The sequence below is a fragment of the Camelus ferus genome, chromosome 7 (assembly GCF_009834535.1).
Source record: "Camelus ferus isolate YT-003-E chromosome 7, BCGSAC_Cfer_1.0, whole genome shotgun sequence".
Taxonomy (NCBI): domain Eukaryota; kingdom Metazoa; phylum Chordata; class Mammalia; order Artiodactyla; family Camelidae; genus Camelus; species Camelus ferus.
This window is the reverse complement of record NC_045702.1, coordinates 46885302-46899673: the sequence shown is the minus strand read 5'-3', so window position 1 is coordinate 46899673 and position 14372 is coordinate 46885302. Positions and strand designations below refer to the sequence as shown.

At 40.2% G+C, this 14372-nt stretch overlaps 1 protein-coding gene and 1 non-coding gene across 4 annotated transcripts in view; both read right to left on the bottom strand.

Annotated features, from left to right (window-relative positions):
* The window catches only part of RAPGEF5 (Rap guanine nucleotide exchange factor 5), a 353892-nt gene that overhangs the window by 227853 nt on the left and 111667 nt on the right, over positions 1-14372 (bottom strand). The window contains exons 2-3 of one of the 3 annotated variants that reach the window (XM_032483866.1): positions 13472-13475; positions 11986-12084 (exon numbers count right to left, since the gene is read on the bottom strand). The exons of 1 other annotated variant lie outside the window; for it this stretch is intronic. In XM_032483866.1, the coding sequence (XP_032339757.1) occupies positions 11986-12069 (84 nt within the window). In that variant the 5' untranslated portion in view covers positions 12070-12084; positions 13472-13475. The remainder of the gene's footprint in view (positions 1-11985; positions 12085-13471; positions 13476-14372) is intronic. One more of the 3 variants, XM_032483865.1, reaches the window with a different exon arrangement.
* On the bottom strand, positions 6578-6649 carry TRNAT-AGU. Its single transcript has one exon. It is a non-coding gene; the product is annotated as a tRNA-Thr (tRNA).

Genomic DNA, 14372 nt, shown 5'->3' with positions numbered 1-14372 from the left:
CAGCCACAGCCCTTTAATACTGTGGTTCTGGTCTTTAGCCATGTGCCGTGATTAAACACTATGATGGTGGACCCCTGAACGTTTCATGTAAATCTTTTAAGCCATCAATACTTCTTAGGATTAATGCACTAATAGAAAAAGATTCACAAAAGATGCAACAAAGAAATTGCTTCTGTAACAGAACCTTTCCTATTGGGGCAAAGATAAGTGATCTTTTTAAAAATTTTAATACAATTTTTAAAGGTTACACTCCATTTACAGTTATTACAAAATATTGGTTCTATGCCCTATGTTGTACAGTACATCCTTGTAGCCATATTACCCCCAGCAGTTTGTATCTCTCTTCCTCTATCCCTATATTGCCTTTTCCCCACTGGTAACCACTAGTTTGTTCTCTATATCTGTGGGCCTGTAGCTTTTTTGTAGTATTTTTTAGATTCCATGTATAAGTGACATCATACAGCATTGGTCTTTCTCTGACTTATTTCACTTAGCATAATGCCCTCAGAGTCCATCCTTGTTAGCTGCAAATGGCAAAATTTGTTCTTTTCTATGGCTGAGTAGTATTCTATTATATATATATGTATATAATATAATATAATATAATATAATATAATATAATATAATATAATATAATATATAAATATATATATACCACAAAAGATAAGTGATCTTGCCAGCAAAACACCTGAAGAAGTTACTTGCATAGTCAGGTGAGGCTTTGCTAACATGTTCTTCCAAAGCCTTGTCCCAGAGCCATCATTCCAGAAATATGCACCTGGTTGTAAATAGTTTGCAGAGGGTTAAGGGAGTCTGGAAGACTGAAAGTTACTTAATATGGAGTGTCCTTAGCATTGTTTTGAGGAGTCACTGAGAACACCTCAGCCTCTGACATGCACTCCACCAGCCTGAGTAAAGAGAACAGACTTAAGGTCAGTGGTCCTTAGTGGAGGTTTTCTGCACACACAGGGCAGCTTGCATGGTTCCCAAGAAGTTTGTTTCTATTATGGTTTCTTGGACTCCTAGTCAGAATCAACCCCTCTCCACACCCCTGACAGGTAAACAAAACTTCACAGCAATTCTTATGGTAGCCCCATAAGGAAATGTTTGCCTCAGGCACAAGACAATTTATTAAAATCATAATAAGCTGATACAAACATACCTACCCAACATGTAGACATGATGCAAGAGCACAGGCTAATCAAAACCAATAAGCATTGAAAGAATTCGGCTTTTGTGTTCATGGAAGAAAAAATGCAGAGTGGTGTTCTGGTTTTTTTTCAATTTGTTTGTTTTATTTAAGTATAGCTGATTTACAATGTTGTGTTAGTTTCTGGTGGACAGCATAGGGATTCAGTTGTATATGCATATATTCTTTTTCATATTCTTTTCTATTATGGTTAACTACAGGATACTGAATATAGTTCCCTGTCCTATACAGTAGGACCTTGTTGTTTATTTTATATACAGTAGTTTGTATCTGCAAATCTCAAACTCCTAATTTATCCCTCCCTACCCTCTTTCCCCTTTGATAACCAAAAGTTTGTTTTCTATGCCTGAGTCTGTTTCTGTTTTGTAAATAAGTTCATTTGTGTCCTCTTTTAGATTCCACACATGAGTGATATCGTGTGGTATTTGTCTTTGTCTGTCTGACTTACTTAGTAGTGATAATCTCTAGGTCAATTCGTGTTGCTAAAAATGGCATTATTTCATTCATTACAGTTGACAAGAAACATACACATGGAACTCCATTGCCTTAATTTGGAGGAGACCTTTTACGAATTCCTCAGGATCTCAATTCATGATGTAACGACCAGCTGCCATGGGACCCCCTGCTGTTTAGTCAGTCCAGGTTCTACTGTATTAAATCCCAAGTGCAATTTGTGAAAGCCGTGATAACAATAAGAAATGACCGCTATTGAGTACTTTTTATGCATCAGGTGCTGTGTGCTAAGCAATCTATACCTATTAAGTGATTCCTGGAGGTTAGGTAATTATTCCCATTTAACAGTCATGAAAACAAGCTTAAAGAGGCAAAGTAACTATATTTTTAATTCTTTATTAAAGCCACTGAAACTGTCTGATAATTAATAAGGATACAAAGACAAGCCTCACCTGTACTGCAATTTTAATATTTAATTCAGTAAATATTTGAAAGGTAAACTTATTAAGCACTGAGATCAGGCCTGGGGGAAGATGGGAAGAGTGGGATAATTAGTAAGACTTTGGACTTGTCCCAAGAGGCTCACTATGTAATTGGGAGAGAACAGAAACATACTAGGTAGAATGGAGACAGAAAAAATCAACTGCAGTACAAAGCCTGCAGGAAAGTGAAGGTGCAGTAGGTACCCGAGCTGAATAAATTGGGGTATGGGGCACGGAAATGGGCAGGTCCATCTAATCTTTTTCCATTCTCATAAAACTGAGCAGAGAATTCGAGCTCAGCATCCGGGAGCACTTCCTTACAGAAGGTCAATATTTGAGAGCAAATACATTGCAATGGAGACACTGTATTGTGGAGCCAGTGCAGTAGAGGTGGGAGATGGCAGCGTATAGGCTCAGCATAGGCTGCAAGTGTGTGCTGTTGGCATGCAAAATGCCTTTATAAAATGGATGTCAACATTTAAAAACTGGGAGATATCTTGCTGAACTCCAGCTTTTTCGCCACTCTGGACAAATCAAAGAACTGGCGCCCTGAACTTCACGCCTGCCTGATGAGAGTAGCAGCTCCCCTTGGCTAGGCTACACTTTATTTGTTACAGCCTCATCATTCCCTGTTATTTTGCACCCGCTGACCTCACTTCTTTAAGTTGCCTGCCAGGACCCTGTAGCAGCTGGGATTATGTCACTTGGCTGAGTACCATGGTGATTCAGAGGACTAAAAGTCAACAGGATCTGTGCTTAAATCTGGTCTCTCCTATTTTACTACCTGTTACCTCAGTTTCCTCATCCATTAAGTGGGCATAATAGTGTGCTCAGATCTATAGCAACCACTTAGTATGTATGATTTGCTTAGCACAGCATCTGACCCATAGAAAGCTTTAAATACAAGTCAGCTCTTATTATTGTTACTGGTGTCCCAAGTTTGTCTTTGAATAATTACCTACATTAGAGAAAAATGCCAAAGTCTTCTTTGGGGCATATGCAGGGCAGTTAGTTTTGCATTGTTCCAAAAGCAGTTCTGCAACCCCAGCTCAGCCTAGGCATCTCATACACGTGTCTTTGTTCAAAAAAGGCATCAGGAAAATCATCTAGAAAAACACTTCACTGACAAAGGGGTTGGTGGTATCTCTTTCGTAGACTAGGTACAAATATTTCTCTTAAAAAAAAAAACAACCTCTAGTCTCTATTGTACTAAAGATTTACACCCTGTGGACATTAAATCCAAACAAACAAAACTCTATTCTTTCTGAGAGATTAGGTTGTAGACGTCAAAATGCCCCTTCATGATAACACTTTAGACAAGATTAAGGGCAAGAAAAGGGTATTAATACATTTACATACATGAATTATATATATATTCATAATTATTTCTCAGCTAATAATAACCTGATTTAATATTCCCTGAACAGACAAGGACTGATTGCATGATCAGAGGAGGGCTGTAAGGTGTGAGCTGCCAGATTAAACCATGAGGCATTTTTAGTTTGTCCTGAGTAAATCCTACCTGGATGACGGAGACTTGTCTCCCTTGAGAAACTGCATAATCACAAAGAAGCCGGACTCAGGATGGTACCTACTCTATTCCTTTCCCTGCTATAGCATAGAGATTGGAAACAGGGACCAGACTTCCTGGCTTCAAATTCTACCCCTGAGCAAGTCACTTAATATACCAAACCTCAGTCTCCCCACATAAATGAGGTATTCAACTAATATCTCTCCCCCAGGGTTGTTATAAGGATAAAATACACCTAAAGTGCTTAGTACAGCCTAACATAAATATTCAATAATGAATAATGTTAGGCACTTTTATTACTATTATTAATTAAATAGTCTCTTGACCCTTTAAACAAGATGCCCAGAATGTTCACCAGAAGTAGAAAGAATATTGTGTCTCTCTCTTTCTCTCTCGAGTTCACTGTCATCTTTGTGCCTGGAAAGGAGGCACGCTTTTTTTTCCTCCTCCAGGAAAGTGATGCAGATGCATGAAAGTGAAGAGGCTACGTAGCTGGTGGGCCTGGAAGGTTCAGACACAGAAGCATGGCAAAAAAGAAGACAGAATCGTAGAGCTGAGCAAACAATGCAACGTTTGACTTCATGTGAGTGAGCTAAGATGAACATTTTTGCATCATTTTGAATGACTGAGATAATATTTATTTATCGGGAAGCACGTAGTCAGGTTAGTAGTTCCAAAGCTTATCCAACAGTGAATTTTCAAATCGGGTGCCATACTGAGGGCAATTTTTTCTCAGAAAAATTGACATGAACTTCCTTCACGAACAAGTTCCAATAATTCAGTATTTCTGGACTTATAACCAGACATGGGAATAACAGGTCTATGGAGTCTCTGACTATTAATTTTTCTCCCTAAGTTTGCTTGGAGAATTTCCTTCCTGTCATAGTCAGGATGTACAGACGCTGGAGTGAAACCCCCGCAGAAGAGCACGCTTAGCTAATGATTCTTCTCACCTCTCTCTTGACGTGTGGACTCCTGGGAAATTCTGGGGGTGAATTTTATGACTGACGCTAATTTATACAGGCTTTAAAAGAGTCCTTTTCTGCCTTACAGCCTCTCCCTGGGAGAGTAAAGTGTAGGAGCTGTAGCAAGAAAGCACAGTAAAGTGCAAGGGAGGGGTGCCTGGGGAACTCTAACTTGGAACAAACGGATCATCATGGATAAGCACACTGTTACAGGACTGAATGAAGATGTCAGTCACATCAGGGTACAGGCTGTCCTTCTAGTGCCGGAGGAAACTGTCCCTCTGCTGGGAAACAGCCAGGGTCTCAGTAATGAGAGACAGGCTGAGACACTTACGAGACAAACAAGACCGGGGAGGGGGACAGTGCCTCGAGAGACAGTAATTAGCAACTAGATGCCACTGGACCAGGGCGGAGGTGACAGGCAATCCAGCTTCTAGATTTTGTTTTCCTTTTCCTGCTGACATCTGAAAATCATCGTGCTGATGATCATCATGCTTGACTCTACAATGCTTGATTGGCCTATTCATGTAGAAATGATCATTTTGAAGGCTTTATGCTTTTGTGTTACGTTCCCTTCATCTGAGCTGAAGGCATGGATTTAGCTATTGCTTAGACAGCCTCCTGTCCAGTGTTGGGGTGCTTGGAGGGAGCAGCCCTAGGACTGAAGCCAAGACGTTTGAGAAAGGTGGAGAGGGAGTGCTTGACACATTTCCGCTGGGAGACACAGAATGTAAATTCTCGCCACTTGCTACAAACTCTGAAAAGCTCTTGAGCATTTGCGTTTGCTTATGAAACACGCTCGACTTGATCAAATGAAAAACGATGTGAACCCTGCCCATGGGTTATTTATCCTAGCAGCGAATGCTCAGAGTGTCTGAGATTCTATTATCATGGAAGCCCCTGTGGACCTCAGATTCTTTTTCTCTGAATTTAAATGAGCCTGGTGCCTTTGTATTTGTCCTCATAGGTCATATTTTTGACTGACAGAATCATCTTAGAGGCTCTGCTCTGGGCCGTCCAGAAGAGGGGGGGTCCACACCATTTAAAGAGGTCCAGCTCCCAGGCCAAGGGTCAGCCAGCTACAGCCCATGGGCCACAAGCAGCCTGCCTCTTGTTTTTTAAATAAGGTTTTACTAGAAAACAGTCACACACATTTATTATGGATTGTCTGTGACTGCTTTCAAACCACAGCAACCAAGTTGAGTAGCTGTGAGACTGTCTGGCCTGCATGGTCTAGACTATTTTCTAGATGGTTCTCTATAGGAAAAGTTCACTGACCCCTGCCCTATGGCATGGCCCCTTCTGCAGACTTCATGGAATGACTGGTAGATGGCAGGATGGAGGGGGAAACAGGACCCAAGTAGGTTCCCTTTACCCACCTTCTGCCCAGGGACCAGGTATATCTCTCCTCCCTCCTACCATGGGAATCTCTGACCCTCAGGTTCACAGAGGTGAGTTATAATCTTCGGTCCACAGCCCAGTATCATGGGTCCAAGCAAGTTCCTTGCTTGCCAGTAACCCTTCATTTCCAGTCCCTCCCTTAAGTCCCCAATTCCTCCTTCCCATAGTCACATCACTCTGAAGTGTTTGGTATGCATGTACCCTTACAAAATGTTGATTGTGTGTTTGTGTTTTTAAGGTACATAAATGACACTGTGCTACAAATCTCATTTCATTTTTTTTCACTGAAAACCATTTTCATTCAACACCATGTTCTTAAGATTCATCTATACTTTTCATGCACATTTAGTTCACTGTCTCTAATTAGACCTCAAAGCTTTTAGGGGAAAAGACAGGTAGATTTTTTTTCTGAAAAAAGGGGGAACCTCTGGTGTATTGAGTTCTTATAACGCTTGTGACATAGTATACAAAGTATATAATTTTTTTATTTAAAAAAATTGGGGGGGTAATTAAGTATTTATTTATTTATTTGTAACAGAGGTACTGGGGATTGAACCCAGGACTTCATGCATACTAAGCATGCACTCTACCACTGAGCTATACCCTCCCCCTTTAAAAATTTTTTTCAACAAAAGATACAATTTTTTAAAAAAGAGTTTGCCACACATAAAACACAATAGGGTTCACATCAACCAATAAGGTCCCTGAATTCTTTATAAACCCCAGTGTCTAACAGTTCTGAGGCCATATTTCTTACAAGCATCCAGCATATTCTCTGCTAATGTCCTCCCAGTAAATGACTACAAGTTCATTTGTGGCCAGCCACTTCCAATCATTCATTGTCTGTATTGCGTTCTGAGTGAAGACCCAATGTTTGGGGTTTCTGAGGTGATAGAAACTCAGGTGGGCCTATCCCTAAAGAACCAGGATGGTGTTAGTCCCTAGCAGCTGCTGGATAGCTCCACTATACCCCAAGAAAAGAACAACCTAACAGTACCATAGCTCCCTCCTCCATTCCCATATCATACGCTCCGTGAGGAAGCTGTTTGGTTCACAAGCCTTCCCAACCCATAGGCTCCCAGTCTCTCAGGAGTTGGAGAGCTGGCTGAGCAGACAGTTCTGGCAATTTGCCAGATAAATGGTGCTCGAGCCATGATTTTGTGTTAAACTCAAGGGAAGAGTTTTCAACTTTTACCAATCATTATTTCCACAAAATACTATAAATTGTAGTATATAATCTGGCCAAAGATTTTATTCTTTCCTATCATGAGAATTCATACTTTTCATGTTGCTTTTTATTGTTAGAAAAAAAAAGAACTATGTCTTTTGATATTTGAGACTTTCCTAATATGAAAGTAGGCAATAAATGATAGACCAAAACCAAGGATTTGCATGTTTATTTGTAATGATATCTGAATTATAATGATATTAATGTGGTCAGACTCCTAACAGAGAGCCAGCCAGCTTTTGCAGAGTATTTAAGGTCCCATTCAAATTACGATGATTTGCTCCCCACCCATTCCCCAAATCTTAAGAGCAGTCCTAATTTATATTTAGGGCAGTATATTGACAAGGGGGTGTGGTGAATTGACAAGGGGGCTGATGTGCTGCAGGATGTGATGGAATAATCTTTTTTACTGGCCCATAGGGTTGAGATTCTCCAGTGGATGGTGGCAACTGACTGGAGCCCAGGGCTTCAGCATGGACACCACTGTCTCCTAAATTGCCCCTGTGAGTCCAGACCATTGCCAACGGCAATTCTGCTAATTAAAGAAGGGTTCTTGATACCACCTTCAACTCAATTTCCTAAGCTTGCAAATGAATTGGATGACCGGTAGTTCGGCTCCTGGCTGATTTTTTTTTTTTTTATCTGAACTATGTTCACTCACCAAAAAGCATGCAGGCACAAAATCAAGCTTGTCAGAATAAGATAGCTCAGGCCAACTCTCTGCCTTTCTCTTGATGAATCTGACTTCTTCTACCCACACACATCTCAGCATTGCAGACAGACAAGCAATCTTTCTGATATGCAATTAACAAAGGTGAAGAAAACCTCTCTGAAATCTAATCTTGGAAGAGCTCTACTTCTAAGTTTATAGCTAAAGATGTTGTACACTAATTAAACTGAAATGCCCATCAGGATTAAAGCAAGAAGTTCTACAAGAGGAAACGTCTAGAATGCATCCATGAGGAAAGCATGAAACATAATACAGTTCATTCAAAAATATGTTTTAGGAGAAACAGTTACACAGGAGATGACTATTTTATTAAACCTAATTAGGTATCTTTTTTTTTTAAACTTGGAACAAGAGACTGCTTCAATGCCACTGCAGAATCCAAGCCCTCGGTAAGCACAGCAGCGTGAGCCATGAGTTCTTCTGCCCAGCAGCTGCTCTGCTAAGAAATCTTCCTCTTTCCCGCCCTCCTATCAGCACACATTCCCAAGTTTCGTCACCTTCTCTGACAGTGCTTCATGATGTATGTTCCGCTATTTGTCATCTTCCCACCCACATTCAAAAGTCACAAAATGTCAGCTATCATTTTTTTTAGAAAACCAAGAAAATTATAACTTCTCAAGTCAGCTGGGCCTAATGAACAGCAGCTTTTTTAAAACTTAGGTGATGAATGTTAACCACTATATATAAAAATAGATAAAAACCAAATTTCTGTATAGCACAGGGAACTGTATTCAGTATCTTATAATAACCTTTAATGAAAAGGAATATGAAAACAAATATATGTATGTATATGCATGCTGGGACATTATGCCGTACACCAGAAATCAACACACTGTAACTGACTATACGTCAATTAAAAAAAAAAAAAAAGAACTTAGGTGATGGGCACAAAGGAAGTACCAAATCGCATTTTCCTATATGAAAAAGCTACACACAGAATGTGCAGAATATCTTTAAGGTTAAAAGGTACAGAGAATCTACACTTAACTCAAAATAACAATTTTTATTTAAAAAAAAGTCCTAATCTACAAGTCAGAACTTTTCATAAATTATAAGCTCAACATATTTCACATTTGCTTTTTAAAATGTACTCACTGAATCCATTCATGTCTTCACTGTAACACATTTTCTAAAGTAAATTATAAGCCACGCTACTTCCCCCTTACCTTACACTTTCAGATTTTGAGTCGCAGAGTCTCTGAAAATTTTCAAGGCTGATTTTGTTTCAAAAGGATTGGCCTAGATTGGACGATGTCATGAGAGACAAAACATTTGTCTTTGTGCCTGTGGACACTGCTTAGGATACGAGCCACTAGGCTATTTAGTCACCCTCCCCCTTTCCTCCCTGTTCTGCCTTGCTTCCCCTCTGAATCCTTTGTTTTTCTATCATTACTGAGCTCTGGTCAGGAAAATAAAATGTATGGCTGAAATTCACGGGCAGTGAATGGCAGTATAATGTTTGGAGAGGGGTCAGGGAGGAGAGGTTGCTTTAGCATTGACTGCCATGAAGGAAATACTTCCCTGACTGATTTAACCTCAAATTTAACCACGGCTGGTAGCTGGTAGATTCTATCAGAATCTCAGCTGTCCTATCTGAGAGCTGACCTATCAAAGGTCAGGAGAATTCAGAACCCAGACTGAGTTTAAGAGATTATTTCCTTTTAACATCTCTTACACAGATTATTTGCCAGCAGACATGGTCACGGAAAGGCCGTGGTTAGAAACCAGCTCCACATCAGGATACTTAGTGGATTCCACCTTCCTTAGAAATCAACGTATTTAATACCACTAATATCTGGATAGTAAATTACCTTCAAAGTTGCTAGAATGTAAGCTTCTAGAGGGCACAATTCTTATGTTTGTTTGCTAACATATCCCAAGAGACCAGACTAGTGCTTGTACACGTTAAAGTGCTTAATAAGTATTTGTTGATTGAATGAATGAAGTTAGAAGATAAGGTTCAGTTGGTGGGGGGAGCAATAAATTAGGAGTTTGGGATTAACAAACTACTATACACACTACTATATATAAAACAGATAAACAACAAGGACCCGGTGTATAGCTCAGGGAACTATATTCAATATCTTATAATAATGGGAAAGTATCTGAAAAAGAATATATTATATGTAATTTATAACTGAATCGTTTTGCTGTACACCTGAAACTAGCACAACATTGTAAATCAACTATACTTCAATAAAAATTAAAAAAGAAGATAAGGTTTAGCTATGTGTATTTAAGGAGTCTGTGTTTGGGAAGTGGGAGTAATGAGGCGGTTAGAATCAGCTGTGAAAAGAGATGCCATTAGCTCCTAATAGACATCAATCTCTTGAGAAGGTCTGCTTTTCCAGAAGGTTAGATTTGCCTTGTAAGGGTTAGATGTGCAAGAAATGCTGGCTGGTAAAGAAGCGATTACAGAAACAAAAGCAGGAACATTTTAATCTTCATGTCTGAACTTTTCTAATTCTAATACACCTAACAGTGGTCTTTTCCTGGGCAAAATGTTTTTCGCAGAATATAAAGTTAGTGAATACTGTATTTCGAACTTTGAATTTTCCTTCAAAAACTTTTTATTACACATTGTTATTACCAACTACAACTTGCATATGTGAAACACTAGCATGCGAAGGCTTGCTTTTTTTTGTTTTTTTGTTTTTCTACGGTGCTTAGCCTAGGTCAGTGTGACACCCAGGTTCCACCACCTAAACATGCCTAAGAGCCACCTTAGAGCCACCTCTGCACAGTCATGATAACCAGCAGCCCAGAGATGAGGGTCCTGGGATATACTGCCATTCAGCCACTAGCAAACTGTGATCTTTGAAAAGTAAAGATGTGTCTCAATTTCGCCATCTATAAAGTAAGTTAAATCCATCATCCACCTATTTGAATTGAAATAGTTATATGAAAATCTTCTACAAATTATAAGATAAACAAGAAATATAACCAAGAAATGCATGGTTCACTTGAAACTATATACTGACATGATACTTTATTCTCATTCCTGTCCTAAAAACAACTGAGGGAACAGAATTTTCTGACCATGTCTTCTGGAAAATTCATGTATATAATCACCTGCCTTTTGTAACTCAGATGGAACCCAAAGAACTGCAGAGTGTGGAGAAAGCAGCTTTGGTTTAATATCAGACTGTTGATTATTAACTACTCCCCAAATTAGTTAATCTCTCAGTTCCAATTTCTCCACCTGTTACATGGGAATAACAGAGCTGCTATAAAGCAAGTGAGAACAATGTGCAAGTGACTTGTAACAGGATTAATAGCGATATGTATTTGCACATTCATTTTTCTGCAGGTATGAAATTCAAACTCAAGTCTCCTAACTTCAGATATGGTCCCTTTCTCTTTATTCCAGAGTTAGACTTGTGCCTAAGTAAATTTCACATTTATCCTATGTGTATGGAGAAAATATCTGTGATATTTTGGCATATTAAGTGGTATGTGCCTCATTAAAATATCATCCTGAAGTCCTCACCCCTGAAACAAATTGTAATTGAAGAAACCATTTGCAGAATTCTTTGTATACTCGGGTCACTGCCTCCTTCTCAGTGCAAATTTTGCATGTAGCAACCAGCGTTCGAGCCAATACTGTTGGCCAGGTCACTACAGATAACATATGAAAATGTAGTTCCTAATCAAATGTACAGGTCTCCACGAAGAAAAGCACCAGACCTCCCCCTTAAAAAGACCTGGTGACAGTCTCATCATAGCACTTCTATTACCTGCCCTTCCTTCTCTGCCTCTCTTTTTGGGCTGCCCTAATTCCTGGCAGAAAAAGTCTCCACATTGCCAGCTTCCTGGTGCTCACCTTCCTACTTAGAACTTGTCTGTACACTCAAAGGCACTAATTAAAGAAGAAGAGGAAGAGGAGGAGGAAGGAGGAGGAAAAGATGACTTTTTTGGAGGAAGAAGTTAAATACAGTTGACCCCTTGAACAGTATACTGGGTGAGGGTGGACCGGGGCACCCACCTCCTGCACAACGAAAATCTGAGAGAGCATCACAGTGGGATGTCTGTGGTTCCCCATCCTAGAATTCAGTCCACTGCTGAGCATGTAGTGCTGTAGTACCTGTTTATTGAAAAAAAATTCCTCGTCAATGTGGCAGGAGAGAGGAGAGTGGATCATATATTTTAATCCTGTACACTGATGCTAAACTACTCCTCCAAACAGACTTTCATATCTTCACTTATGGGTAAAGGTGCAAAGTCTACCTATTACTTTTTTTTCACTGTGGTAAAAATACACATAATATAAAATTTACAGTGGTGGCCATTCTTTGAGTATAGTTCAGAGGAATTAAGTACATTCATGTTTTTGTGCGACCATCACCACTACCCATCTCCAGAACTTCTTCATCTTCTCAAATTCTGTACTTATTAAGCAACAACTTTCCATTACTTTCCATTCCCCCAATGCTCCCAGTCCCCGGTAACCTACAATCTACTCTCTGTCTCTATGAATCTGACTACTCTAGATATCTAAGTGGATAATACAGTAATATTTGCACTTTCATGTCTGGCTTATTTTGCTTAGCACAATGTCTTCAAAGTTCATCCCTGTTGTAACATATATCAGAATCCCATTTGCTTTTAAGGCTGAATAATATTCCATTCTATGTATATACTACATTTTGTTTATCCATCCATGAACATTTGGGTTGTTTCTACCTCTTAGCTATTGTGAATTGATGCTGCAATGAACATTGGTATACAAACATCTGTTCAAGTCTACTTCCAATTCTTTTGGGAATACACCCAGTAGTGGAAACGCTGGATCATATGAAAATTCTGTCAACTTTTTAAAGGATAAGACATACTGTTTTCCACAGTGGCTGCACCATTTTACATTTCCACCAGCAATGCACAGAGTTTCCAATTTCTCCACATCTTCACTGACAGTTGATATTTTCTGCTTTTCTCAGTGAGACATCCTAGTGGATGAATATGGCTTCTCCAAATGGTGTGATGTGGTGGTATCTCACTGTGGTTTAATTTTTATTTCCCTAGGGATTAGTGATATTGTGCATATTGTTCCTTTTTGAATCAACTAAAACTCAATGGCTGTGAGACAGGAGGCAAGGGGGCAGGGCACAACCCATAAAAAAATAACACAGCAATCAGCACCAAGATAGAGGAAGATTCACCTTCCACAGACTTGAGCTTCATTATATGTTCACTGTAATACATTAGCATGCTAAATGGCACACCCACAGGTGCCATGACAGTTTCAATGTCAAAAAGTGGGTGATGGCCCAATTCCTGGGAATCCCTGCCCCTTCCCCAGAGTAGTTGGAATAATCCTCCCACTTGTTAGCATATGAAGTTACTGAGCCCGTGAAAACTAACAGCCCCGCACCTCGTCGTTGCTCTCTCTTGCCTTCTGAGACAGCCCACACTCTGTCGGAGTGTGTATCTGCTTTTACTTTACCCACTCCCACACCTCCTGGCCATCTCACTTTTCTAGATGATCCCGTGCTCCAAGACTGCCTCTCGCCTCTTGAGTTGGCCTGCAGTCTACCTATGGAATGTGTATCTCTTAGGCTGGTTGCTGTCTCTCACCTTTAGAGACGGCCCATACTCTATGGAGTGTCTATCGACTTTTAACTTAAACTAAACACCCCCACACCCCGTGGCCTCTCTGGCCTTCTCAGTCAGCCTGCACTCTGTCTATGGAGTATGTATCTCTCTGAATAATTCTACTTTCACTCTACCATGGCTCTCTCTTGAATTCTTTCCTGCTCGAAGTCAAGGACCCTCCCTTGGCAGGGTGTGTCCCAGGGACTCAAAGGCGACCTGGGACACGTCCATCGCTTTGCACCCCGTTTTCCAGTATCAGCTGGATAGTTCAGGCCCCTTAGCAATGCCTCACATCCTATATGAGCCAGTCCACTCTCCACTCATCTTCCCCTCTCCAATATTCTGCTGGTGCCCCTCTCCTGGCCACCCCTTAGCTCAACCCAGCAGAAGCCAGAGTGCAGGGGGACTTTCGATGTAGTATAGATCAGCCATCCAGGATGCAGAGCAGAATAGGGTCAGGAAGAGATGGTATGTGGAGGGGCAAATGGAAACTATCTAGCATTCTGTTATTTTAATGACTCCTTTAGGTTCATCACAAGATCTAGGACAATGATGGGCTCATGGTAGATAATAAATGCTTACAAACTTGAAATATTTTTTGCCTGGTATCTGAGTGCAGAAATTGGGATCAAACTTGCAAAATGCCTATTTTACCTACAGCTTCAAATAGCTAATATGCATAACTAGCCAGAGACCCACCCCTGCTGTGAGAGACTGTTTTGCCTTTCCAGCTGTCACAAGGGCCACAGCATCATACCCTCCTCTCACCATCCGTGCACA